The 25,396-nt window shown below is 41.8% G+C and overlaps 1 protein-coding gene across 1 annotated transcript in view; it reads left to right on the top strand.

Moving 5' to 3' along the window:
• CC2D2A (coiled-coil and C2 domain containing 2A) overlaps positions 1-25,396 on the top strand; it is a 112,947-nt gene that overhangs the window by 59,492 nt on the left and 28,059 nt on the right. Inside the window, exons 18-29 of the mRNA XM_033106645.1 lie at positions 4,857-5,013; positions 7,183-7,330; positions 10,078-10,216; positions 12,049-12,252; positions 13,791-13,883; positions 14,780-14,871; positions 18,369-18,536; positions 19,492-19,597; positions 19,789-19,898; positions 21,178-21,274; positions 21,702-21,800; positions 24,761-24,937. Coding sequence (XP_032962536.1) covers positions 4,857-5,013; positions 7,183-7,330; positions 10,078-10,216; positions 12,049-12,252; positions 13,791-13,883; positions 14,780-14,871; positions 18,369-18,536; positions 19,492-19,597; positions 19,789-19,898; positions 21,178-21,274; positions 21,702-21,800; positions 24,761-24,937 — 1,590 coding nt within the window. The remainder of the gene's footprint in view (positions 1-4,856; positions 5,014-7,182; positions 7,331-10,077; positions 10,217-12,048; positions 12,253-13,790; positions 13,884-14,779; positions 14,872-18,368; positions 18,537-19,491; positions 19,598-19,788; positions 19,899-21,177; positions 21,275-21,701; positions 21,801-24,760; positions 24,938-25,396) is intronic.

Raw genomic sequence — 25,396 nt, 5'->3', positions numbered from 1 at the left:
TGTTTTGGAGCAAAAATTAATGTAAGACCCGGTCTTATTTTACCATAATATGAGGCCCGGTCTTATATCTTATAGTATAAGATTGGGTCTTATATTAATTTTTGCTGCAAAAAACACATTAGAGCTGATTGTCCGGCTAGGTCTTATTTTGGGGTAAACACAGTGTATTTCACACTCATTTCACTATATTAATTGGGTATAATGGTAAATAAGAGCAAAGTCCAAAATTTGACGTATCTCTGCACACTGAGAATTAATTACTGTGGGAGAAGTCTTAAAAAACAACCTTAGGCATCACTATGTATTGAGTTGTGCTGACATTTAACAGTGTTTAGTGTGGTAGTCATTGAACCATTACGATACACCAGGCACCATTTTTGTGTATGATCTTACTGAATCTTCACAACACTCCCATGGTAGCTGTGTTATTGTCCCCGTTATACTGCAGTAGAGAAGTGACATCGCTGGCCTGAGGTCACACAGCCAGGCAGTGGCAGGCCCAGAGCCCAGACCCCACAACCTGTTCTCTCATCCACCTCATTATGCTGCTCCCACCTGTCGTTTGTACATTCATTCCAACAAGTGTTTCATTGGACCTGTATTTTGTGCATATACGTTCTGTGAGAAACAGAAAGACAAAGTGGGTGTGGTCCCTGATTGGCCACTAGACTGCAGTGGGCAGTGACATGAGGACCTGCTGACTGGGTCCAGTGGGGTGGAGGGAGAGAAAATGCAGATTCCAAGAGGAGGCTCCCCTCCCAGAAGCTTGGCAGAGAAGGGGAGGTGGGAAATGGATCAAGAGTTTGAAAGGGGATCCTGTTTACTTTAAGGGTGTGATTGATTTGAGGATGTTTGTCAGATGTGAGAAAAGATCGATGACTTTGAAAATAAAAAGGAAAGTGGCGAGGGGAGTGGGTAGGAAAGGGGAGGGACTGGATTCCACAGGATACTAGGTGGGGTGGGATCAAGACGTGATAGAAAGGTCCTCGGAGGTGGGAGTGATGACACAGGAGGGCAGGGCTCTGAGGGGGCTCCCAGGGAAGCAAAGGAGTCTGTGGCCCCAAAGTAGGAAAGGTTTAATTCAACACTGAGGGGAAATGGGGACATTAGCCAAGAGGTGACTAACAGACTGGTGAATGGCAGCTGAGATTAAAAAACAACCACTCACTTGTACCAGATCAAACACCAAATGCAAGATAGGATACTGTGTTTTGTTTTGTTTTAAAATCAGAGAATTGACATTTAAAACCCTGCAATATAAACTTTTCTTCATGATGGAATATTGTTTTTTTATCTATCTTAACTCACTGTCCCTCTATTTCTAATGTTCCTCTTATCTATACAATTCTCAATACTGGGAGCAGGTAAATTTGCCCCAGATTATTGAGTTCAAAGCAAGCAACATTCCAAATCCAAGGGAAGTAATAATAAATCCAGAATTATTCCCAGCTTGGCAGCAGTTGATCTAACTGCTATTGTGAATTCACTGCTGCCTTGTTTTACACAACACGGGGATTTCTGAACAGTTGAACATAAATTATATTTCCTATCATGTTTCTCCATTAACATTCCATTTTCAAACACACACACATACAAGCTCAGAGCAGTGCTTCTCAAACCAGAGGTAATTTTGCCCTCCCCCCCCCCCCCGTGGGGACATCTGGTGTCTGGAGACATTTTTATCATCACATTTGGTAGGGTGCGACTGGCCCCTCCAGTGGCCAAGGCCAGGAATACTGCTAAACATCCTACAGTGTACAAGACAGCTCGCTACCTCCAAGAGCCATCCAGCCCAAATTATCAATAGTGCTGAGGTTGAGAACCCCTGACTTAGAATGAAAACAAAAATTAAACTTAATTACATAGAAAGCCATTTACAAACACCTACTTAAAACCCAAAGTGCCCATTTTCTAGTTTTTAAAAAACAGGATTGTATCCTAGCATTAAATAGAACTACTTAAAGGAGTAGGGTGAAAAGTCTGGGAAATGTTTGGCTGTTTTTTGGCTCTGTCAGATGGAATCCATTTTTCCTTATTAAACAGAAACAATTGATAATTGTGTTCTCAGACAGTGGTCCCAATTAGCAAACCCTCCATTCCCCTTGGCGTTCATAACTGCCTTTGTCCTACGGATCCAGCATCAGTGTCCCCATTCAGTCCTCTCCTGAGACTTGACAGGAATGTGGCTCCACACTCTGGGAACAAGGACATCCAGCAGAAACGCCCTTTCTGTCACAACTGCATGTTTATTGGTCATCACGAAGCGTGGTGACCAGCACAGGACACACCCACAGGCATGAAAACTAAAACAAGCTCAGAAGCAGCTCTCCTGGCCCTTCTACAATATTTGATGAACTTTTCAAGTCTAAGAGGCATGTTTTTGCAAAGCCACTGGAGGCATATAATTAGACACTTTGTCCTATACAGCTAAGTAAACAAACACTAGATTCTTCTGTTATGAAAGGAGATGTAATGCACCTGGATATTTGGATTTGTTCTTATTCTTAAATATGTTTCACACCCTAATTTAACCGCTTTGGATGTTGGGAGTGTTTTGGAATTCTGAAATCGTACAAGTTAATAGAGATACAAGGTCAGAAAAGGTTTGTGGAATCCTAATTACTGCATTTATATCACCTTCTAAAGTATCTTACCATCATAAATGGTATTCTAGTAGGCTTTCTATTCCCCTAAGTTGAATAACAAGATTTTATTAGGTCTTGATTTTTTTTTAAGCATTTAAGCCTTAATGTAGTTTGTTTTTCACCTCCTTGTCTTTGGGTACCCAGAAATATTGATGATTTAATTACAAATATAGTATATGCCATAAATTTTCTATAAATCCTCAGCAGCTTAACGTCTTCATATAAAAAAAAATTAGGATGTCCTGAAAAGACAGATCTTATAAGATCTTACAAGTCTTTTATTTAAATTAAACAAGTTTAAATAACAGAAATGCTTATTTCATAAAGTTTACTAAAATCAATTGACCAAGAATATTCAACAAGATATTTGGTAATGTTCATGAAACAGCTTTGTAAACTGCAAACTACTACAAAAATGCACGTGCCTACTGTGAACTGTCCAGGGGAGACAGCAGCAGCAGTTTTTGAGCTCGTAATGAAGGAGAGAGACTTTTGATCCATCTCAGCTAAGCTTCACCACTGCCTTCCTATTCAGTTTTGGCAAACAACCTCATTTTACAATGAGAGCAGACAGGGGGTAAGGTCATGCTCAAGGTCACACAACTAACAAGTGGCGGCGTCAGGATTAAGACCCAGATTGGTTGGACCATAAGGCTTCCCTGTCTTGTTCACCACACTGCCCTTTGCAGACTATGGGAGGAGCTGACAGTCACCTGGGGAATATAATCAGACAGCTGAAAAAATCTGAGTCATCCGACCCCCATGTCTACCAGCTACTCAGACAAGAAAACAGCACCACCAACAGCTTTATCATCTAATGCCTCACCTCTGTTAGGAGTTACCTGTTCCCTTCTAGATACGTTAATTCACACATGTAGGTCCTGGACAGGCACAGGGAAATCAAGCAAGATCCCTACGCTGGGCAATCTCACCATCCAGTGAGACCAAGGACCCATAAACAAGGGATTTCGGTAGAATAGGTAAGTGTCCCATAGGGAAGCCAAAGGGTCCAGTGGTGGCACATAAGTGGGAATTGGGAGACAGTGCAGCTTAGTGCCCTAGGCACAGCTTGGGCACGTGAGTGAGTCAAAGCACCTGCAGTAAAGTGAACAGTGCACCCTTGACCTCTGAGACAGCAGCTCCCTTGGGAGTTCTGGGCAACCAGGAAGTCTGAGACAGGAAGAGCTCAGTGGCCTTGGGATCACAGTACATATGCTGAGGTGATCTCTTAAGCTTTGATTATAGCCATTGTTCTCACAGCACTTCCATTTTTCGTTGTTGTTTTTTTCATTCAGATTTTAAATTCTATTCCAATCATAATTTCTCACCAACTTGTCTAAACTAATTCTATTTTATGGATCATGATGATGGCTGTACAAGGATTCTTAATTTTTTAAGCACTTTTCTGGTTTTCCTTGGCCCCCGAGGAAGACACAGCAGAAAGTGTGAGTGTTCAGGTGAATCACCTGTGTATTTGATTCCCGCTTCGTACTTACCAGGTGGGTGATTGGGAAAAGTTTCTCCCCATATTTGAGCCTCAAGTCCATCATAGAATTGTTGGGTCTGTTGTCTTGCTTAATCTTCCTCACAGACCATCCTTCATGGGAATGTGGTAAAAGATTAGACAAGGTAACAGACCTAACGCCCTTAGTAGGCTTCATATAAAGGGCTGCCTCCGTGAAATAAATTGTAGCAAAAAAGGAAAGTTTTAGGAAGGAAAGAAAACACACTGTATTCTCAGGCTGAAACTTCATGCCAATGAGTCCACAATTCAACAGGTCAAACCAAGGTCTTATGTGCAATAAACAATAAACTATGTAAGATTATAAAACTGTGGGCTCTTATGAGATGTTGGGACAAGCAATAAATGGCACTTCTTTCCATTAGAGTTCTGAACCAATAAACATATAGACGAAAAGTATAAAAAAAGTAAAAAGTATAAAAAAGAGGAGGTCACCTGTAAATTGAAAGAGGCTTGAGGGACATATTAATCAATTGCAATGTACAGGACACATTTGGATCCTGATTCAAAGTATGACAGTATTTTCTTGAGACTGAGGAGACTTGAAACTTCCAGAGATTTGACTTTGCATTCTGAGATGGGCGCCCTAGGGTGGACCAGTGGACCAGAACAAAGAAATGGACGAATTTTCTGGGAGCGAGCACATTCTGTTGTGTTTGAATTTGGCTGCTTCTCTTCCTCGATTTCAGGTATATGAAACAGTTGGACACAGTGGTACCACCTTGCTGGCCGAAGTGTTTCTGCCTGTTCCTGAAACTACCACTCTCACCGGAAGGGCTCCCATTGAGGAAGTGGAGTTTAGCAGTAACCAGCACGTGACACTGGACCACGAGGGAGTTGGAAGTGGTATGGAAAACTAACTGTTCTCAATGGCTCGCAATTTCACTGTCAGATTTGAACATATTTTTTTTCTTTTTCACTTTTGAATCAACCAGATAATTATAAAATTGCTATCAGAAATTCAAATTAAAACAATAATGATAAACTATTTTTTGCAAAGTCATTTTTTTCTATACTATTGGTGGCCAGTAAATTCATGTAACTGTGAAAACATAGTTTGACAGTGTCAATTAATGACCTCTTTGATGCCTTAATTCTACTTCTAGGAACCTTTCCTAAGAAAATAATTTGAAATGAAGACAAGCTTTGCACATAAAAAATTTACATCATGGTGTTATTTTAAGGCTGAAAAGTTTGAAATGACTAAATAATTATGAAACGGAGATTGTTTATTTTCTCTCTTAACTACTACAATTCTAGTTAGATATATGATAGACCAGCTCACTCTTTCCACTATGTTTCTTGTATTTTTTTAATTAAAGTTTATTGGGGTTTCTTATAATACATTTGGTATATTTTTCTTTCACTGCTACTTTCTGTGTAATTTCTTTAAATCTGTCTTCCAACGATCGGTGCCTAATCATTGAAACTCATTGCATTTCTTGTTAAAATTATTATACTTTTCTCCTCTAGATATTCTGTTTAGTTCTTTTCCAATCAGTCCGGTCAGTTGTAACAATATTTTTGTCCTTTTCTCAGTCTCAGTCTTTTTTTATTCATTCATTACTTTGTTTATTTTTAAACATATTAAAAATATTTTTAATATTCTGTATCTGATCATTCTAACACTTGTCTTCTTATTGGTTTGATTCTATTGCCATTTTTTTCATGATGGGTTGTTTCCTCATGTGTTTGATGATTTTTTTTATTGTGAGGTCATTATCTGGAGATTTATTCGTAAGAATTCTTTGAGGCTCAAATCCAATTACCAGTCTAAAAGTCTGAAGACATATGCTTTAGTTCCATTTCAGCTGATACCGACAAGCTTGTGACCGTAGGAGTCATGTAACCTCTTTGAATATCATATTCTTTATTCATGAAATGGATCTAACATTACCTCCTTCAGTGCCTTATAGAGTTATTTTGAAGATCAAGATGGAATGTTTAATAATACATAGGAAAGATCTTTGAAAAACACAACAATGCTATTACAGTGTAATAGTGGTATTGTTTTGTGTTAATACTATTAACACAGAGTGTGGATTTAATACTATTAAATCCAGAGTGTGAAGTTGCTGTACTGAAGTGCCTCCTTTAGTTGACTAAACATGCTGCCCAGAGACTGTTTGTCATTCATTTCCAATGAGCGAGGCCGAATCAGCGAGGCTTGCCTGTGGCCACACAGCTTCGCGACGCTCGCCTTGCGGAGAGCTCGCAGCGGCCAGGCGCTGATTGCTCTGCTCTCATTTCCTCATTTAACCCGGCTCACGCCTCACTGCAGGCCCCGCCCACCTTAGGCCAAGAATCCCTCTCCCAAGATTTCTACATGTCTCACTTCCTCATTCTCTTCAGGCCTTTTTCCAAAATCCCCCTCTCATAGTGCCTCCCCTGGCTACCCCATGTAAAAGTTCAACCCCTCTACACCCCCGCACAACACACGTTTTCTGTACACCTTCCCTAACTGATGTTTCACACATCACTCTCTAACATACTACCCATTTCTCTTATTATTCTCACTTGTTGCCTGTCTTCCCTACTCGAATATAAACTCCATGAGAACAAGGATTCTCATCCATTTAGTTCTATCTTCAGTGCCTAGAGTAGTGCCTGGCACAAAGTAGGAGCTCAATTAAGTATTTACTGAGAATGAATAAAATGAATGTCTTTCCCAATAATCCTTTGAAGGAGACTATTAGTCCCCTTATTTTATACATTAAGAAGATAAGGCTCAGAGAAGTTGTTTGTCTGTGGTCACACAGCTGTGAGGTGGCAGAGCCAGAATATACACACAGATGGTCCCACTGCAGAGGGCATCGGTCACTATAATGTCTGCTGTCAGACACAGAGCCAAGCGGCCGGTTCTGAGCATCATCAGGTGATGTTCTGAGGTGGAATTATGTGCGCCACCCCCGCCTCCCCCACCCACACCGCTCCGTGGCCTGCTGTCTGCTCTCTCACCAGGGCTGGGCTTGCTCCATCTTTCTAAACACCCTGTTTGACCTGGTGTTTCCCTAGGGGTGCCCTTCTCATTTGAAGCGGACGGTAGTAATCAACTGGTTCTAATGACCTCAGGGAAAGTGTCCAACAGTGTGGCGTGGGCCGTTGGAGAGAATGGGATCCCTTTAATTCCTCCGCTGTCACAGCAGAACCTTGGATTTAGGAGGTAAGTTGGCGGAGATAAACTGACGAGCAGAGTCAGCATTCACATTAATGATATCTGGTGGGGAAAAAGCTTGCAAATCCCATTTTTTCCTTTCATCGTCCTGTGCCAGTATTTTCAGGGGATTTTGTTGTCTTTATAATATGAATAAAGACATTCATATTATATGAAATATGAATAGCCTAACAAATATTTGTCCTTTATCAGTATAAGATACAGAGAAAAGCACTGTCTCTTATTTAATCTTCACAACAACTCTGAGGGATTCTGCTCCCTGTTGTACGGGCGGGCGAGTTTACTGCACATAGTTGTAGATTTTGGTCCTAAGTGACGGATCATTGCTAATGATGACTAGTGTGGAACCTTCTGGTTATAGGCAAGTCCCTATGCTCAGTCCTCTTCCTTGATGGCTAGATTCTTAGGTTTCTACATAGGACAGAAGAAAGAGAGCCCCAGGCAGGCCCCTCGCTTTGTGGTTGATGCCTGTCCAGGCAGCCTGGACTTGGGACCCAGGGAGCCTGGGTGTGACTCTTGCCTCTCTCGTGCTTCAATAGATGGGTCCTGAGTTGATCATTTTACCACCGTAAACCTCAACTGCCTCGTCCATAAAATAAAAGGACTTATTCTGATCATCGAGAAGATGCTTTCCAAGTCCCAGAGTGTCATTCAACATGTGGGAAAACAGAACAGGCTCATTCTCTTCCCTGTATGCCCTGTCCCTCAACATAGACTTGGTCCCTGTGGTAACGGCTGCTCTGCAGTCTCTCAGCAGGAGACTGGCAGCCATTTCCAGTGGAGGCTTGTCTGCGCCTCTGAGTATAATCGTAGTGCGTTCATTTCATTGCATTTCGTGCTAGGGAAATTTCCTGGGCCTTAAAGCTGCAGCTCAGGAGAGGGGTGACCCACGGTGTGAGTGATGAGAAATGCAGTACTGCTAATAAGGCCCCACTCACTGCGCTGACAACTCTGCCTCCTGGAATCCAGTCGTATCCAAAGTTGATGCTTACGTTAGTTGCATATTTATTTTTTCTCTTTCTCTTTTTAGCTTCAGCTACAGATGGTTCCCCACTAGCCTGAGTGTGAGCCTTCTAGGCATCTTATACCAGATGCCAAGGCTCCTTTTCAGTGGCCTGGATCCGGGGACACTGTCATGCACTGGGCAGCTGTGGGGACCATCACATTTGTATTCCTTCCATTTGTACTTCTTCTGTTTTTCCAGTTTTATTGAGACATAATTTGACATGTAATATTGTATAAATTTAAAGTATACAATATAATAATGTAACATAGTTACATTTTTTTTCCTTGTAATGCAAACATTTAAGATTTATTCTCTTAGCAACTTTCAAATATACCACACAGTATTGCTAACTATAGTCATGACACTGTCCATTCCATCCTTGGGACGTATTGATCTTCTAACTGGAAGTTTGTACCTTTTAACCACCTTCACCCACTTCTCCCCTGCCTCTGGCAACCACCATTGCACTCTCTGTTTCTATAAATTTGTTTTTGTTTTTAGATTCCTCATATAAGTGAGATCATACAGTACCTGTCTTTCTCTGTCTGGCTTATTTCACCTAGCATAATGCCCTCAAGTTTCATCCATGTTGTCGCAAATGGCAGGATTTCCTTTATTATGGCTGAATAGCATTCCTTTGTATTTATACACTACATTGTCTTTATCCATTCACCTGTCAATGGACGTTTAAGTTGCTTCCATAGCTTGGCTATTGTAAATACCTTGTTTCTCCGAAAATAAGACCTAGCTGGACCATCATTTCTAATGTGTCTTTTGGAGCAAAAATTAATATAAGACCCAGTATTATATATTACATTATATTGTATTGTATTGTATTACATTACATTATATTACATCACATTACATTATATTATATAATAATGTTATATTATATTATATGACCCAGTCTTATATTATAGTAAAATGAGACTGGGTCTCATGTTAATTTTTGCTCCAAAAGACGCATTAGAGCTAATTGTCTGGCTAGGTCTTATTTTCGAGGAAACACGGTAGTACTGCAATGAACATGGGGGTGCAAATACCTCTTTGGGATAGTGATTTCGTTTCCTTCAGATTCATATCCAGAAGTGGGATTGCTGGGTCATATGTTAAGTTTTACTTTTAATTTTTTGCGGAACCTCCATACTGTTTTCCCTAGTGGTTGCATCAGTGTACAATCCCACCAACAGTGCACAAGGGTTCCCTTTTCTCCATATCCTCACCAACACTTGTTATCTCATCTCTTTTTGATAAGTCATCCTATCATGTGTGAGGTAATATCTCATAGTGGTTTTGATTTGCATTTACCTGATAATTAGTTATGTTGAGAAACTTTTCATGTACCTATTATCCATTTGAATATTTTCTTTGGAAAAATGTCTATTTAGTTTCTTAGTCCATTTTTTAATTATTATTTTTTTTCTTTTGCTATGCAGTTGTATGAGTTTCTTATATATTTTGAATATTAAGCCCTAATCAGACGTGTGGTTTGCAAATATTTTCTCCCACCATTTATACTTCTTTACTGGCCTTATAACATATTTAATAGCAATCATCAAGGAAGGAAAAATGGCAGAAGACTTTCCTTACAATATCATGGAGAATGGTAGCTTCCTTAAACAATCTCATGGAGAATAATTAAACAATGCGTCCCTGGGGTTTTGCGGTCCTGATGCAAACTGCTCTGTGGTAAAGTCCATCTCATGGAATGAACCTTTTTTTCCCCCAGTGCTTTGAAAAGAGCAGACGCCATCTCATCTATTGGTACTTCAGGACTGACGGACATGAAAAAGTTGGCCAAGTGGGCAGCAGAGTCCAAGCTTGATCCAAATGACCCCAACAATGCCCCTCTGATGCAGCTAATCTCGGTAACGTGGCAGAGCTGTGCACACACTCTATTTCTTGACGTGGTGCGATGATAATGATAGAAATGGTTCAGCCCTTTGCATTTCCTTTCACATGATGTTCTATAGTGCTCACGAACATGAGTGCTGAGTGAATGAAAAGCTTCCGTTCCAGCCCTGCTCTGACCTGGCTGCGTGATCAGGGCAGGCACTCATGCTTCTAAGCACTGAGGTGCCCTCACAGTTACGAAAAATGAGCTGCTGCATAGCAACACTTAGGCACACAGTGGGTGTGCAATGAATATTAGCTGTTACTGTCCTTACCTCAAGCCCCTGTGAAATCCCTAAGGAAAGGGAGGAAACCGACTGCAGACACTCAGTTACTTGCTCAAGGTCTCACCACCAGTAAGGACTCAGATCCACTTTCCTCTGATTTCACAGTAGGTGCCCTTCCCATCGCACTTGGATGAATTGATGGGGCATTTTATGAAATGCTGGTTTTGTTTGTTTATATCTTGCTTGACGATTAATTTGATTATCATTTAGGTTTCATTTAAGTATTTATGAAAGTTGCTTGTATCTCTCATTATATTCAAAATTCTTCAGTGAATTTATAAATAAAATGGAACGTTAGTCAGTAAACGATTTTTCTTGGTATCAAATACAAATGTTTTTACTCCTAAGATCATAATTCCCACAAAAATATAATAAATAAGTAGATGATCCAGCAACACAGGCTTTGACCGTGTTTATTAGTAGAAGTGCAGCAGTAAGGTAACCGCAAGGAGGATGAAAATCTGCATTTTTCCCCTGGTCTTTCTAAGGTTAAGTCCCAAAGCAAGCTTCTGACTTTTGTCTTTATAAACTCTCCTTCCAACATGATACTTTTAGTGTGGATAGAGAAATATTAGAAAGAACGGGTCATATTACCTAAAATGTAGTCTATTTCTTGTAAAGTTTTCAAATCGCATTTGCATTGCTATCTTTAAATCAGCAGTAATACAGTGCCACCTCCATTCGATTTTCCTTTATAACTTTGCCTCCCATAAAAGGACAAAACACAGGGATTGCCTTCCTGACTGGTCTCTGTGAACCAGGATTTTCACAGCAGGATCAGCTTTCCCATCACAGAGCCTCAGCAAATCTCTGCTGTCTGGCCTTCATTCTGCCCAGGAGGTCACAACTGGAAAACGCCCAGCAGGCACCTGGGCAGAGTGCAGCCCACATCTTCTCGGCCTCTCAGTGGCACTAAAGCTATCTGTTCTGTGCAAGGGTTCAAGGGCATTGGATGTTGGCGCCCAGATCCATCTCTGGCTCATTTTTCTCAGTGACCAAGGCCATGAGGTGCTGCTTAAATGCAGGAGCCCGTGGCCATGGAGCTAAGTGACACTGATCAGCTGACTCTGGGGCCTTTATCTACTTATGTGCATAAATATAGTAAAAGATTGTATTTTAGAATATTTTTAAATATATTTAAAACACACACATTTTATATACACTGTGCATATGAATTATCTTATTTACACAGGCACCTAGTAATACACTGATATAACTCATTTTTCAGTCTGTATATCTTCATAACAACTATTAGGAACATGCGTACCAAAAATGAGCCTTATAATTTTTATTTCTTTGGAAAAAAAGATTTGTGGTACATTTTATAGCTACTAAATGAGTAGAACAGCATCTGCCTTGCTACTATTAAATTTTAATCTACTTTGTCTTTTAATGAAACCTGGAATGTTTCAAGTCTCTCAATCTAAAACTGTTAAGCTTCCATTCCCGAAAGCTCAGTGCCAGGTTTCTTTGGATGAAATTTGCCTGTCGTCTAGTTTCGCGTTTTCTGGTTTTTATAGGTTGCTACCAGTGGTGAATCCTATGTCCCTGATTTCTTTCGACTGGAACAGCTGCAACAGGAATTTAACTTTGTTTCAGATGAGGAATTAAATAGATCCAAACGATTCAGACTTCTTCATCTTAGAAGCCAAGAAGTGCCAGAATTCCGAAATTATAAGCAAATTCCAGCATATGACCGAGAAATTATGGAAAAGGTATTCCAGGTAAGAAATGGCTGTAGAGGAATTAATAAAATATCTGTTGTGCTATGTGGAATACCGCTCTGTTTGAGTTTTGGTGTTGATGCTATATTCTCAGTAGCAATACTGGTTTGTCTTTTGTAACACTTTATATAACCTTTGCATTATTTTTCTTGAATCCAATGTTTAAATAATCTCCTTGTCTCGATATCATGAACAACATATAAACTAAGGAAAAGTAGAATTGTAGGCTGAAAAATATCTTAAGCGTTAACATGCAAATTATCCTGCCTTAGTCAGGAATCCAATGCCATTTTAACCCAATAAGTACTTGCTAAGCACCAAGCACAGTTGTGAGCACTACAGGGAAAGCTCATGGGTAGGATATGAATAGCCTAGGGATGTGTGGGGTGGAAAGAAGTGGGGAACAGGGCTGGGGGCATGAGGAGGGATCTGAGGAGTTACAGATGGTAGGCCGGTGTAGGTAGGATAAGCCAGTGAGTCCAGACAGGTGAGTTTGTGTTTGATGAGGTAAGTGAGAGCCATTAGAAATTAGAATCAGTAGGATTTTTCATGCAGAAACTATTCTTGGAGATAGTTTTGGCTACTTGGTTCTTCTTTGCATTGTTTGGACTTGTGATTGTAAGTGATAACCCAATTTGAACTAGCTCAGGCACCAAGAGTTTACTGGATGATGAAATCCCAAATGGGGTTAAATATCTAAAGACATATGAATGGCAGGAATTCACCTGTGCCTCAAGGACACTTTGATCCAAGGCCTGCATGCTGCTAGGACCCTGCTCCATCCTGTCTGGGCTCCCCTTGCTCTGGTGGCTTCACTGTCCCCTACTGTCAACAGATTTTCTATACTTGGCCACAGAATCACCAACATCGTCCAACTTCATATCCAGTAGTTTTGGCCAGGAAGGAGAGATGCGTCCTCTTGTCCCAAGTTTAAAAATCTTGGGACCAGCTCTTGAGTCACGCAGCCTGGGTTAGGGGCCACCCTGGGCTTTCAATGTGACCAGAGAAGGACTGAAGGAGGACATGGCAGCTCCTGGAGCCTACATGGAATTTTCCTGATGGAAAAAGAGAAGAAAATGTAGCAGCCTAAGCAGACAAAGCAAAAGTACCCACTACTTTCCTCCAAGTAGGTAACCGTGTCAGCTACACTCAGATGCTATTTGCTATTTTGTCATTGCTTTACTTAAGATAGCAAAGGCACAAATTAAGCAGAGGCTTTGGTTAAGTTGTGTGGGGAGCTTAGGATCTCGAGCTACAGTGACTGTTATCTGTGTGACCTCTAGTTCTTCCTGCATGAACACTTCAAATTGTAGTTACAGCTTTCTCTTCCACATACACAGCGGTCAACCAACTGACTCCAAATCCTGGATACTGTATCAAAGATCAATTCTGAACTAAAAATTAAGAGGAAGTTGGAGGAAACATCTAGAACCATAGTTTATGACTTAAACCACATGTGATAAATTCTCTGATCTCAAGAAGGACAAGAGAGAGCACTAGTACTTTAAAATCATAAACTTACTCCTTTTTAATTTTAGGACTATGAAAAACGGTTACGAGACAGAAATGTAATTGAAACCAAGGACCACATAGATACCCATAGGGCCATAGTAGCCAAGTACCTCCAACAGGTAAGGAAAAGCATTTTGAACAGGCCTTGTAGGGGAAAGAAGCTGGCATCCTAATACGGGAGATCGGAGGTTTCTATTCCTTTACATTTCTATGTGATACGTCACCCTTGTAGACTTATTTTCATTACAGACATGAAATTGACTAACAGCTATCTTCATCTTTTGAACTTGTGAAAACACTAGGACGTGTCTCATTATCAGTGGTTATCTTACGTGGCGTATGATTACAAGAGACTCCATTTCTCACACATGATTTTTTTCTATTTGAATGTTTGCATCATTTTTCCTTTGTAATAAAAATGTTTTATAAACCACATACTACTGCCCTTATGCAATAAAAAGTTGAAATGTTCTTTTTCCTCCCTCCCTCCCTCTCTTCCTTCCTTCCTTCGATAGATTTAACTTATAAGAAATACTACAGTGACTACAGTACATTTTTCCCATCCAGTTGATCTACCCTGTGGCTAATGTATAAAAACCCAATTTCTGACATTTAAGAGGCCCTCTACTTAAAGAATATTTAGGAGGTAAATCAGTCTGAATACGGGAAGAACTTAAGAATCACTTTTGAATTGTTTGTGCTTTGAGACTGGTCCTATTTTTTGTTTATTCATTCATTCATCAAAATTTTACTATCTTGTGTCAGGAACTTTTCCAGGTCCTAAGAATATAGCAGTGAACAAAAAAGAAAACCCTCTACCTTAGGAGCTTAGGCTAATGGGCAAAGCTGGATGATTTATAGTAGGAAGAGGTCAGTGCCCCTGAGAAAACTGAAGGCGGGCTGGTAGGGACTGAACTAAGGTAACACAGGGGTGCAGACTCAGAAAATGTTAGGGAGTGATCTGCGAAGTTCAGAGAACAAGAACATTTTAGATAAAACTTCTTTCTTTCCCCAGGTTCGAGAATCAGTGGTAAATCGTTTCCTAATTGCAAAACACCATTTTCTTCTTACGGATTTGATAGTAGAAGAAGAAGTGCCCAACATCAGGTAAAAAAACAAACCTTCCACTAGTTCTTATAAAAATATTGTATTACATTACAAATTTCATTGTTGGTATGCATTGGGGCCCTGAATAATCCTGGAAAGTGGTGAACCTTGATTAATGCCTCCTGATTATACTAGTTAAGGGGTCTCTGTTAGAAATAGTCACATGTGATCCCCCCTTCGCCTTCCAGAAGACCCATCTCACCTCCCAAGTCAGCTTCACCAGCCTGTGCCATCTCCTCCTTCCAACCCCACTGAGTTTGACAGCATTTCCCTCCTGTACATACCCTTCCCGTTTTCGTCATCTCCCAGTGCCAGACTTTCCCTTACTCTCCTGGCACAGGGCGGTGGCGGTGGCGGTGGGGGTGGGGGTGGCTGAGAACTGGCCCCCGAGGTTCTGGTGGCAGCGGTGGCCAGGTTCCAGGACCACAGCTGGGAGGCAGAGAGCTGTGGGGTGTTAGGTGAGAGGCAAGGGCGGCCGGGAAAGATGGATATTTACATAGAAGTGACAAATTAACTGTATTTGCTTGATTGTCGCCCTATCATTTAGAAAAACCTTCAAATTGTCTCAACCGGGGGCGGATGCATAAAAGATAACTTTCCATATCGGTGGTCTTGTGCAGTCCGTTCACCTCATGAGTCTTTCTGTGATTAAGTCTCCTGGTCTCATGAAAAGGTTAATTCTCATGCGTGTACTTCCTCTCCAACATCAAGTTGGAGAGCAGACCAGAGATTGTGCTACGCGGGGCGGCCCCTGCCTTTCACTTTGCCTCCCTGCACGTGCAGAATCCAGGCAGTGCCCACACACTGCAGGCAGAGCTTCTCTATTCCAGGTCCACAGTCCAGTCAATGAATGCTTTTTTCACCAATGAAAATTACACTTAGAGAATAGACGGTGATTTTTCATGCTGTTCTTTCCATTTCTTTCCTTTCTTTTTCTTTTTTTCTGCTTTACTTTCTGCATTAAGTTCTGAAGGCTCGGGGTATGTTCTTTCTTCTTTTAATTTCAATTTGTTCTTGGCTTTAAACTAAGATGTTTCTGTATTTAATGGTCCCAACCACCAAGATGTCCCTATAGCTGATTGCTACGAGGGCAGCAAAGTCTTAGGAGAGGAGCCATCTCTGGGGGGGGAGGAAGTATTGACCACGGAAGGGATGCACCATGTTATGAGCCCCTGGCAAAGGTATCTATCTCTCCGAGGTCCCAAAGTTTGGGTCGGTGTCCTGGCAAAGTGACGATGAAGATGAGCTATAATTTGCAACAACATGGAGGGATCTTGAGGGCATTATGCTAAATGAAATAAGCCAGACAGAGAAAGATAAATACCATAGGATTTCACTTACATGTGGAATCTACAAAAGCCACACTTGTAGAAACAGAAGGTAGAACGGTGGTTTCCAGCGGCTGGGCAGTAGGGGAATGGGGGAGATGTTATTCAAGTTACAAATTTGCAACTAGTAGATAAATAAGTCCTGGTGACCTAATGTACAACATAGTGATATAGTCAATAACTCTGTATGATAAACTTCTAAGTTACTAAGAGACTAGATCTTAAATATTCTCAACACAAAAAAGAAATAATTGTGTGATACGACACAGGTGTCAGCCAATATCATGGTGGTGATCATATTATAATATAAAAGTATATCAAGGTTGGGGGTGCGAGATGAGGGTAAGGGGGATCAAATATATGGTGATGGAAGGAGAACTGACTCTGGGTGGTGAACACACAATGTAATTTATAGATGATGTGATACAGAATTGCACACCTGAAATCTATGTAATTTTACTAACAATTGTCACCACAATAAATTAAAAAAAAAAAGTATATCAAACCAACAGGCTGTTCACCTTAAACTTACACAATGTTATATGTCAATTATATCAATAAAAATAAATTTAAATAATAAAATGTAGATTATAAATCATACACGCAAAAAGAGATTTGCAAAAAATGTAAAACAATGTCACTCTTCTTACAGTCTTTTTTGTTTTGGAAAGGATAGTTATTTTTCATAGTTTTACATTATGTTAACATGTAACAGGATTATTCTTGGTTTAAAAGAGTTAATAAAAACTATGCGTAAATATTAAAGAAGAAGAAGAAGATGGGTTGAGAAGTCAGCGATCTGAGAGTGAACCTTGGCTCCCCCGCCCCCTACTCAGGAGCCTTGGGCAAATCATGTCACCTCTCAGAGCCTCCTGTTTCTTCATATACAAACTGGGGTAAACGGTGTACCTGTAAAGATTAGAAATAGTACATGTAAGGCAGCTAGCACTCCGCTTGATTCACAAAGGTGTGGATAAATGGTTGCTATTCCGTGGGAGACACAGAGGAGAACGAGCAGGAGCAGCAGCTCCTGGAAGTCCTCGGGGAGCTGGCATGTCCCCAGCTGGCATGTGCCTCCTGGAGACAGGGCTCCAGTCAAGCAGGCCACTTGGCTGGCTCAGATAACCGGGAAGCAGGAAGCTTGAGCGTTGCAGCCTGAGGCTGCCTGGGCACAGCTGGCTTTGTTCTGTGTTGTTTGGCATAGTCAGTCATGTCAGCTTCCAGATACAAAATCACTTCTGTGTTTCTGTTTAGTCCCTGGGCCAGAATTTAATTATTTGCTCCATGGCCTCATCTCCCATGAGTCACTGACCTGATGCTTTCATCTTCCAGGAAGTGTTTATTTGACATCATCTCAGGGAGAGGTGGGGAGAGATGAGGGAAGGCTCCTCTTGCCCCTTCTCCCCCTCTCTTCCTCCTGTCTCCACCTCCTCCTCGTCCTCCAGCATAATCACTGGCATTGTAATCATTGTTATCATCCCAACAGTGACCATTTTACATCTACATGCCAGGGCACCTTGCACACACCTCACTTAATCCTCTCGACAACCTAGGAGGTACCTGTGATTATCCCCACTATACAGATGATGAAACAGAGGCTTAAAGGGGTGAAATAAATTGCCCAAAGTTAAAGAGTAGAGCCAGGATTCACACCCAGTCTTGTGTAACTCCAGAGAGTACGGTACCCCAGGAAGCACCTGGAGAGACGGTAAACATCAACTGAGAATAGGGCAGTAAGTGCTCTGGGAGCTCAGGAGAGGGAGCCCCTGCTAGCTGATGTGGCTAGGCCTCTGGGGAAGGCGAGATACTGCGCCGGGGGTAGGGAACACTGCAACCGAGTAGGCAGACGAGGAAGGTGGAGGGAAGCCCTGCATGTACAGGGACTGGCACGAGCAAAGGGACAGACAGGGCACGTTTGAGAGGATGGGGGTAAGCCAGGCAGAGAAGGTGGGAAATGCAGGGAGGGGCGAGAACACTTTCCTTTCTCTATCAGTAGCAGCTAAAATCAATTTCAATAATCCCCCATCTTGGGAGAATTTCTTGCTGATTTCCACCCTCCTTAAAAAGACAGAGTTTTTCAGGAGCCTGGGGCACAGTTTAAGCAGTTGTCTCATGACTTTCCAGACCTTTCTTTTCCTTAGAGTCCTAATCCTGTTCTGTAATCATTAGCATTTTGGGCCTAAGCCTTTTCAAGCTGGCAGAACAAAAGCGACCACTGAGGCCAAGGAGGAAAGGCCGGAAGAAGGTGACAGCCCAGAACCTGTCCGATGGAGACATAAAGCTGCTGGTGAACATTATCCGGGCCTATGACATTCCCGTGAGGAAGCCAGCAGCAAGGTGAGGAGCCTCCGGGCGGCCAGGGGATGGACTATGCAGGATCACGGCCACATTGATCACTTCTTTATAGCATGTCCACTCCTGTTTTTAACAGTTATTCTGTGGGGGCCAGGCATTCTTGCCAAAGTCAAAGCCCTATTGGTTGCAAGTAACCAAACCAATTTAGTCAATTTAGGCTAAAGAGGGGATTTATGGGGACTATCTCATACAACTCAAGGACAAGAAGTACAGCTGAAGTACACTGTCGACTGTAAAGATTAAGATGGTTCTTCTAAGGTCCCATTGTCCCTCTCACTTGTTCCCTCTATGGGTTTGGTTCATTCTTCTCCATGTGATGGAAGTGGTCCATCCTGCCCAGGTACCACCCACCAAGCGTCAGCTTCTCAGAGGAGAATCTGAAGGTCTTAACTTGGGTGAGGTGTTAATCTATAGGCTAATCTATAGGTGTTAATCTATAGGTTAATCTGTAGGCTAATCACCTACAGCCAAAGGCAGGATCGCCAGGGCCAGTTCCAGAAAGTGGGGAATAGTTCTGGGCTCAATCCTAGAGAATGCATGTTCATAGAAAATATAGGAGGACAGGAATTGGATGGAGACAGGGCAGGCTGGTCAGGAAGCTTAGGATTCTGCTACCTGAGAGGCACCGAGCCTCTCATTTATGGAGGGAAAGGCATGCGGCACCCCCTAGGAGAGGAGGAGAGAGAAGAGGACTCTAGCCTCTGTTCTCAGCCACACATGTGGGTGTAGGGATAGAAGCTGGGGAGTCTCTAATAATTCACTAGGTGATTGGAGATGACTAGAGAATACTAAAAGCCTTCTGAAGTGTCAACAAGTTTAGAGAGAATGTCTGTTACGAAAGCCACCAGAGCCATACATCTTTGGAAAAACCATCTGCTCAATATATATGACAAGGCTTTCCTTGTCATTTATTTCTTTCATACATTTTCCCTTCTAGCAAATTCCAGCAGCCATCAAGATCTTCACGGACTTTCAGCGAAAAGCATGCTGCTTCCCCGGCAACACACAGCCCATCCCCCAGTGCTGACTACCCCGTTGGCCAGGTGAAATAACCCACACGCTGGGTCTCTGCTTGGCATCTCACCCTTTATGTTTTTAAGAATTGCCGAGAAACTTCATAGTCTGCTTTCTGCTTCATTTTCTTTGGAAACACACTATTTAGTAAATACATTCTCTGCTAAGAGCAAAATAATTCAACCACTATGGACTCTTACAATTTGCTGTTAATTTTAAGGTTTTAGTACGTCCTTTCGTAGAAGTTTCTTTTCAACGAACAATTTGCCATACAACTACGGCTGAAGGACCAAACCCCAGCTGGAATGAAGAACTTGAACTTCCATTTAGGTAAGCATATTTTCCTCTTGAAAGAACGATAAGATATTTTGAAGAAATGTGAAGGAAATGGAGCCTTAGGAGGAAATACCTACGGTGAAAGCTTGTGTAGCTAGTGAGCTGGAATAAGAGCCAGGAGTCCTGACACCAACTCCCATGTTTTCTCTCTTGTACCGTAACTGACTCCCATCAAGAATAAAGTGGGAAAATGTCTAACTTTTGAAACTCAGGTTCATTGTTGGGACACCACACTCGTCTCCAGGCTCTGGCCACTGATAAACCCATCTTCCATTCCCTTCACCCCAGATCCCCTACACTGCTTTTCCTTTCTTCCTTATCTCCCCAACTCTGGAAGCTTCAAGCAAATTTGAAACGTCTTCATTCCCATAGATTATGCTTTTCCCTCACCAGAAATAAATAGGCATTTAAAAATTTTTGAAGTAATTTTAGATATTTAAGACTCATTATTTCAGATCTTGAAGCAACCTTAGAAATTATCTAGTCCAGAGCTCTACTTTTATAGAAAACAAAGCAAAACTAAAGATGGAAGGCAACTTGCTTAAGGTTAAATAGTAAATGAGAGACACAGCAAGGACTAGAAGAACTAGTTAAGTCAAAAGAGAGGGTCAGACACCACTGTTATACATGGTACAGGCAAAAAGAATGAGAAAATTTCAAGGCAAATACTGAACAAAATACACACAGTAGCCCAGTCTCCAGCCATGCCATGGGGCAGCCTGCTTGGGCCAGCCTGGCTGGACTCAGAGAAGCTTATGTCACAGCAGATGAACCTCACCCTGCAATGCTTTCCTTATCTACGGTAAGTAGGTAGGAGCAGAAAGCTCTACCAGCCACATAACAATAGGAGATTTATGCCTGGGGAATGGTCTGCTGGAGAGCATGTTCTGGAGGTCACTTGCTTAGGAAGTCCACGTACCAGCACCCGTGTCAGCTGGAGACCTTATACGTGGCCCATCCACTGAGGCAGCTCAGCCCTGGCCAGTTGGCTCCTTGCAAAGCTCCCCATGGGGGATGGGTAGGAAGTGGATGTGAGACTCACCAGGACGAGCCACCAGACAGCAGACAGAGGGTTTACTCTCTGCATGGAGCCTCCAGTCTAGTGCCCTTTCCATTGGGTGTAGGCGTTATGCTATAGTATCTATCCCTGTACAAGATAAATCCGTGAACATCCATGCTTATGTTTGAGTATTTTTCCAGTCTTGACGTTTGAGTGCTCATTATTTCTATTTTGCCCATTTTCATGGTCCCGGGTCACGTGTGCCATTTGCAGGGCCCCTCACGGGGACTACAGCACAACCAGTTTGCAGTCAGTGAAAGATGATGTGTTCATTAACATTTTTGATGAAGTACTATATGATGTCTTAGAGGTAAGTTCACAGTTTTGAGGAATATATCTGTATTTTCCATCTTTCTTGTATTTGAAATGTTTGACACTTGACATGTATAAATGGGGAAAGGGAGGAGGGAGGAAAAGAACTAGCTTTTTTAACTTTCAACTGAGTGTCTGCTGTGTTCCAGGAATTGTACTAGGTGCTTTTCGTACATTGTCTTATTTAATTCTAATATAACCCTATGACGTAAATTGTTAAACCTCAATTTATTACGGAGGACACTGAGCTTAAGACTTTTCTTGGGTCATAGAACCATTAAGTGTCTGAACCAGAATGTGACTTAGGTCTGTCTAGCCTCAGCCCACATGCTTTCAGCTAAAATCCTGCTACTTTCCTGCTGCCAAATCAATTAAATGAATGTCTGGAGTTCTTAAACAATTATCACTACCCACCCCTCCTTTAGGATGACCGGGAAAGAGGAAGTGGAATCCACACTCGTATTGAGAGACACTGGTTGGGATGTGTGAAAATTCCATTTAGCACGATATATTTCCAAGCAAGGGTAAGCATCTAAAGTCAGAATTCCATGGGAACAGGGAAGTGCTTTATCCATTTTTCCTGTTAAAGTTTTCTTGGTGGGTATGGACCATCCACACTGAGAACCGCCGTTGGAAAGATTAAAAACCACTGTATAAAGCAATTGACTTTCTGTCCTATTTGCACAACTTATTAAACATCTGTCTTCCTTAAAGTTCATAGTTAATGTATGACTGTTCCAATCTGAGAATTGTTTTAAACATTTAAATAGAAGTGAAGGAGAAGGTGGGACAAAGTAGAAACTTGTCAAAGTGACAGAAGAGGAGTGGGTGTATGTCTGGAAGTCATTCAAAGAAAACAGGACACTTGACGGCCCATTTAATCAAGTGCATTTCCTGAATGTTTTTAGAGTCCTCACTATTTCAAACATGAAAAATGGTTAGTAGAGACTCGCTCAACTGAGACCCCCTTCTTCAGAATTTATCGATTTTGCTTAAGGCGATCCACTAGGTTAGCTGAGCACCTCCTGAGTGACTTCTCACCTCCAGTTAAAGACTCTGAAATGGCTCTAACATCCCAGTAGTAAGTCCATGGCAACAGGGGGCTTTGAGCTGCAGACTGTGGCTAATCTTACACAGCTACAGAGGGAACAGTTTAATTCCCCACGTGATAGGTACAGAGAGAGCAAATGCTGCCTGGGCCGAGTTTCCAGCAAAGCCAAGACCAAAACTCCAGTCTTGGATTGCCTGGAATTTCAAAGACCCCTTGGAATTGCAAAGGTGACATTGCAGTGATGTGCTTGTCAAAATAATTTACACTTCCCTCTTCGAATGGATTTTCAATTTTGTTAAAGCATATCATGTTACTAATGAAACTGCCCAGGTTACTTGCCGTTGCTGTTTCACGCCTGGAAGGGTGCCCAGCTCCTTCTCGGTAAATGAACTTCTTGACTATATCCTGGTAGTGTCCATTCCTCCCAAAAGGCACAATCACTGAGAGTTTAAGTTCGGCTTGGGTGCCTCTAGAAACAGGGAACTCACTGCCTCACGAGGTCGTTTGCTGTCTTTCCAATAGTGCTGTCGCAAATTCCTTCCTTGAACTGTGCCGTAATCTGTGCGTCCCTTAACTGCCACTCTGAGGTCCTGTTTGGAGCTACACATATAACAAAGTAGAATCCCGACTCAGTAGTTGTAATGTCTTAGTTCACTGAGTCTCTGCTACCATGAATCATGTTTGAAATAATGAGGACTCTAGAAACATTAATGAAATGTACTAATAATAGGAATTGCTATAGTTATCTTGGGCATGTTACATACCGTTACTAGCTGGTTTATACGTCACATCAAATAAACCTCACAACAACCCGATAGGCATTATTACCTCCATTTTGTAGATGAGGAAACAGAAGCCGAGAGAGCTGAAGTCCCACAGCTCACAACAGAGTGGGGATTCAAATTTACCACCTTCCAACACGCTTCTATTGCTTATCCCTGGAAAATGAGATTGGGAATAAGAGAGAGAACTATTCAGCTTTTTGGTTTACGTTGCAATATTACTTTTGAGGATGGTGTTATTATATTTGTCATTTAAAAGTTTTGTCTGACTCCACAAAGCTCATGCTCTCAAATGTACCCGCAGGGGACACCTGGCAATGTCTGGGGAGATTTTTGGTTGTCACAACTAGTGGGGGTGCAACTGGCATCTAGTGTTTTGAGGCCAGGGAAGCCCCAAAGAGCCTGCAATGCACAGGACAGGCTTCCCTAACAAAGAATTACCTGCCCCCACATGTAAGAGCACACAGGTTGAGAAACCCTGTCTTGAGTCCTTACACTTCAAATATTTGCCTGTTCCCTCTTGTGTCCCTACCTATTTTACAGACTAGATGTGCTGTTCTTTCAGCTCTACTTTATATATAGCATTGTTTTTATGTCCTCCCTGCACCCTCTCATCTGGCTGGTTACAGGCGTTGGGGGGACTCCACCGATGTAAGGACGATAACAGGCAACAGCTTACTTAATTCCTCCCCATAAGGCATATTCACTGAGAATCTATGTTGTTTCTCTATTTCTCCTGAGACACAAATGCCACTAAAGACTGAAATAATAATTTGAAGTCTGTAACTAGACAGACTTCATAAACATACTGTTGCTCTTGCTATGCAATAGTTCAAAGTACTGCCTTTTTGAACCTCTGCATAAGCTAGGTCATTTTATACAAGTGGTTTGTAATCCATTCAGCCCACATTTATTGAGCACCTGCTTTGTATACAAAACACTGCTATATGTTGGAGAAGGGTGATACAAAAGGCAGTGAAATACAGATTCTACTCACAGAGAGAAATTACCCAGAAAATGATAAATATGCACACAATCACAAAGTCTGGCAGAACGTGTCAGGGGAACAAATGAAAGAAACATTCTATGTGTAAAGCTGGTAGACATAACAAAATATTATAATTCATGAAGGCGATTAACACCTGACCTGAGCCTTGAAAAATCATTAAAATTCTGAAAGGTGGAGATGGGAAGCTGGGGCATTCCAGAAAAGGGGACTGGCTGCTAGCCAGCACTTGCTGAGCACTTAACCATATGCCAGGGCATTTTTCTTAGTGTTTTACATCTATTCATGCATTCAGCACACACAGCTACCTTACAAAGTAGGGACTATTGTCGTCCCCTTTTTACAAAGGTGTAAACTGAGGCACTTGGCATTCAATCCAGGATTTGAACCCGGGCAACCTAGTGTTAGTATCAGCTTGCATGACTAGTACACACTCTGCCACACCAAGAAAAGAAGGCAGGGAAATAAATAGAGAGCCCTTTCTGTGAGCGCTTAGGGAGACCACGCTAGAAAGATGAGGTGGACCCTGAATGCCAGTCTGGGCAGTCTTTATGGAATTCATCAGATGATGAGGAGTTGACACTTGCCTTTGAACTTCTGTTGGAAAATGACCAGGGTGTTTACCAAGTCATATGTTCTTCACAGATTGACGGGACATTTAAAATAGATATTCCTCCAGTTCTTCTGGGCTACAGTAAGGAGCGAAATGTGATTACTGAGCGGGGTTTTGACTCTGTTCGAAGCCTAAGCGAAGGCTCCTATATCACCCTGTTCATCACCATCGAGCCTCAGCTGGTTCCTGGGGAGTCAGTACGAGAAAAGGTAACTCTATACACTTTGGAATTGTCTGACATTGGTGACAAATGAGACATGCTTGCTAGGTCATGCTTGTGTAAAGTTGGACTGCACGGCACAAGCAGACTGTCTTCTATGTCTGCTTATTACTCTTTCAGTTTGGACAGAATGAAGAGGACAGCTGTGTGGGTTTGTATTTCCATTGAGCCAATAATTAGGTCCATCAGCAATCTGAACTTTTAGGCAAAGCAAATACAAACATGCTCCACTTTTAGGAGAATTTTCTCAGTGGGAAAAAGACGAAATATGACAAACTAGAAAAGCAAACTGCTCTTTTATCTTGACATTTCTTGGCAAGCATGCTGAAATACATTTTCATGTCTGACCTCACATCCCTGGCCGTGCTCTTTATTGAATCGATTCATAGGATTATAAGGCTAGGTGACCTTCAAGGGTCACCTCGATTCATTTCACTGGCTTCAGATA

This window comes from Rhinolophus ferrumequinum, chromosome 5 (assembly GCF_004115265.2).
Source record: "Rhinolophus ferrumequinum isolate MPI-CBG mRhiFer1 chromosome 5, mRhiFer1_v1.p, whole genome shotgun sequence".
NCBI classification, from domain to species: Eukaryota; Metazoa; Chordata; class Mammalia; order Chiroptera; family Rhinolophidae; genus Rhinolophus; species Rhinolophus ferrumequinum.
This window is presented reverse-complemented; position numbering and strand designations above follow the sequence as displayed.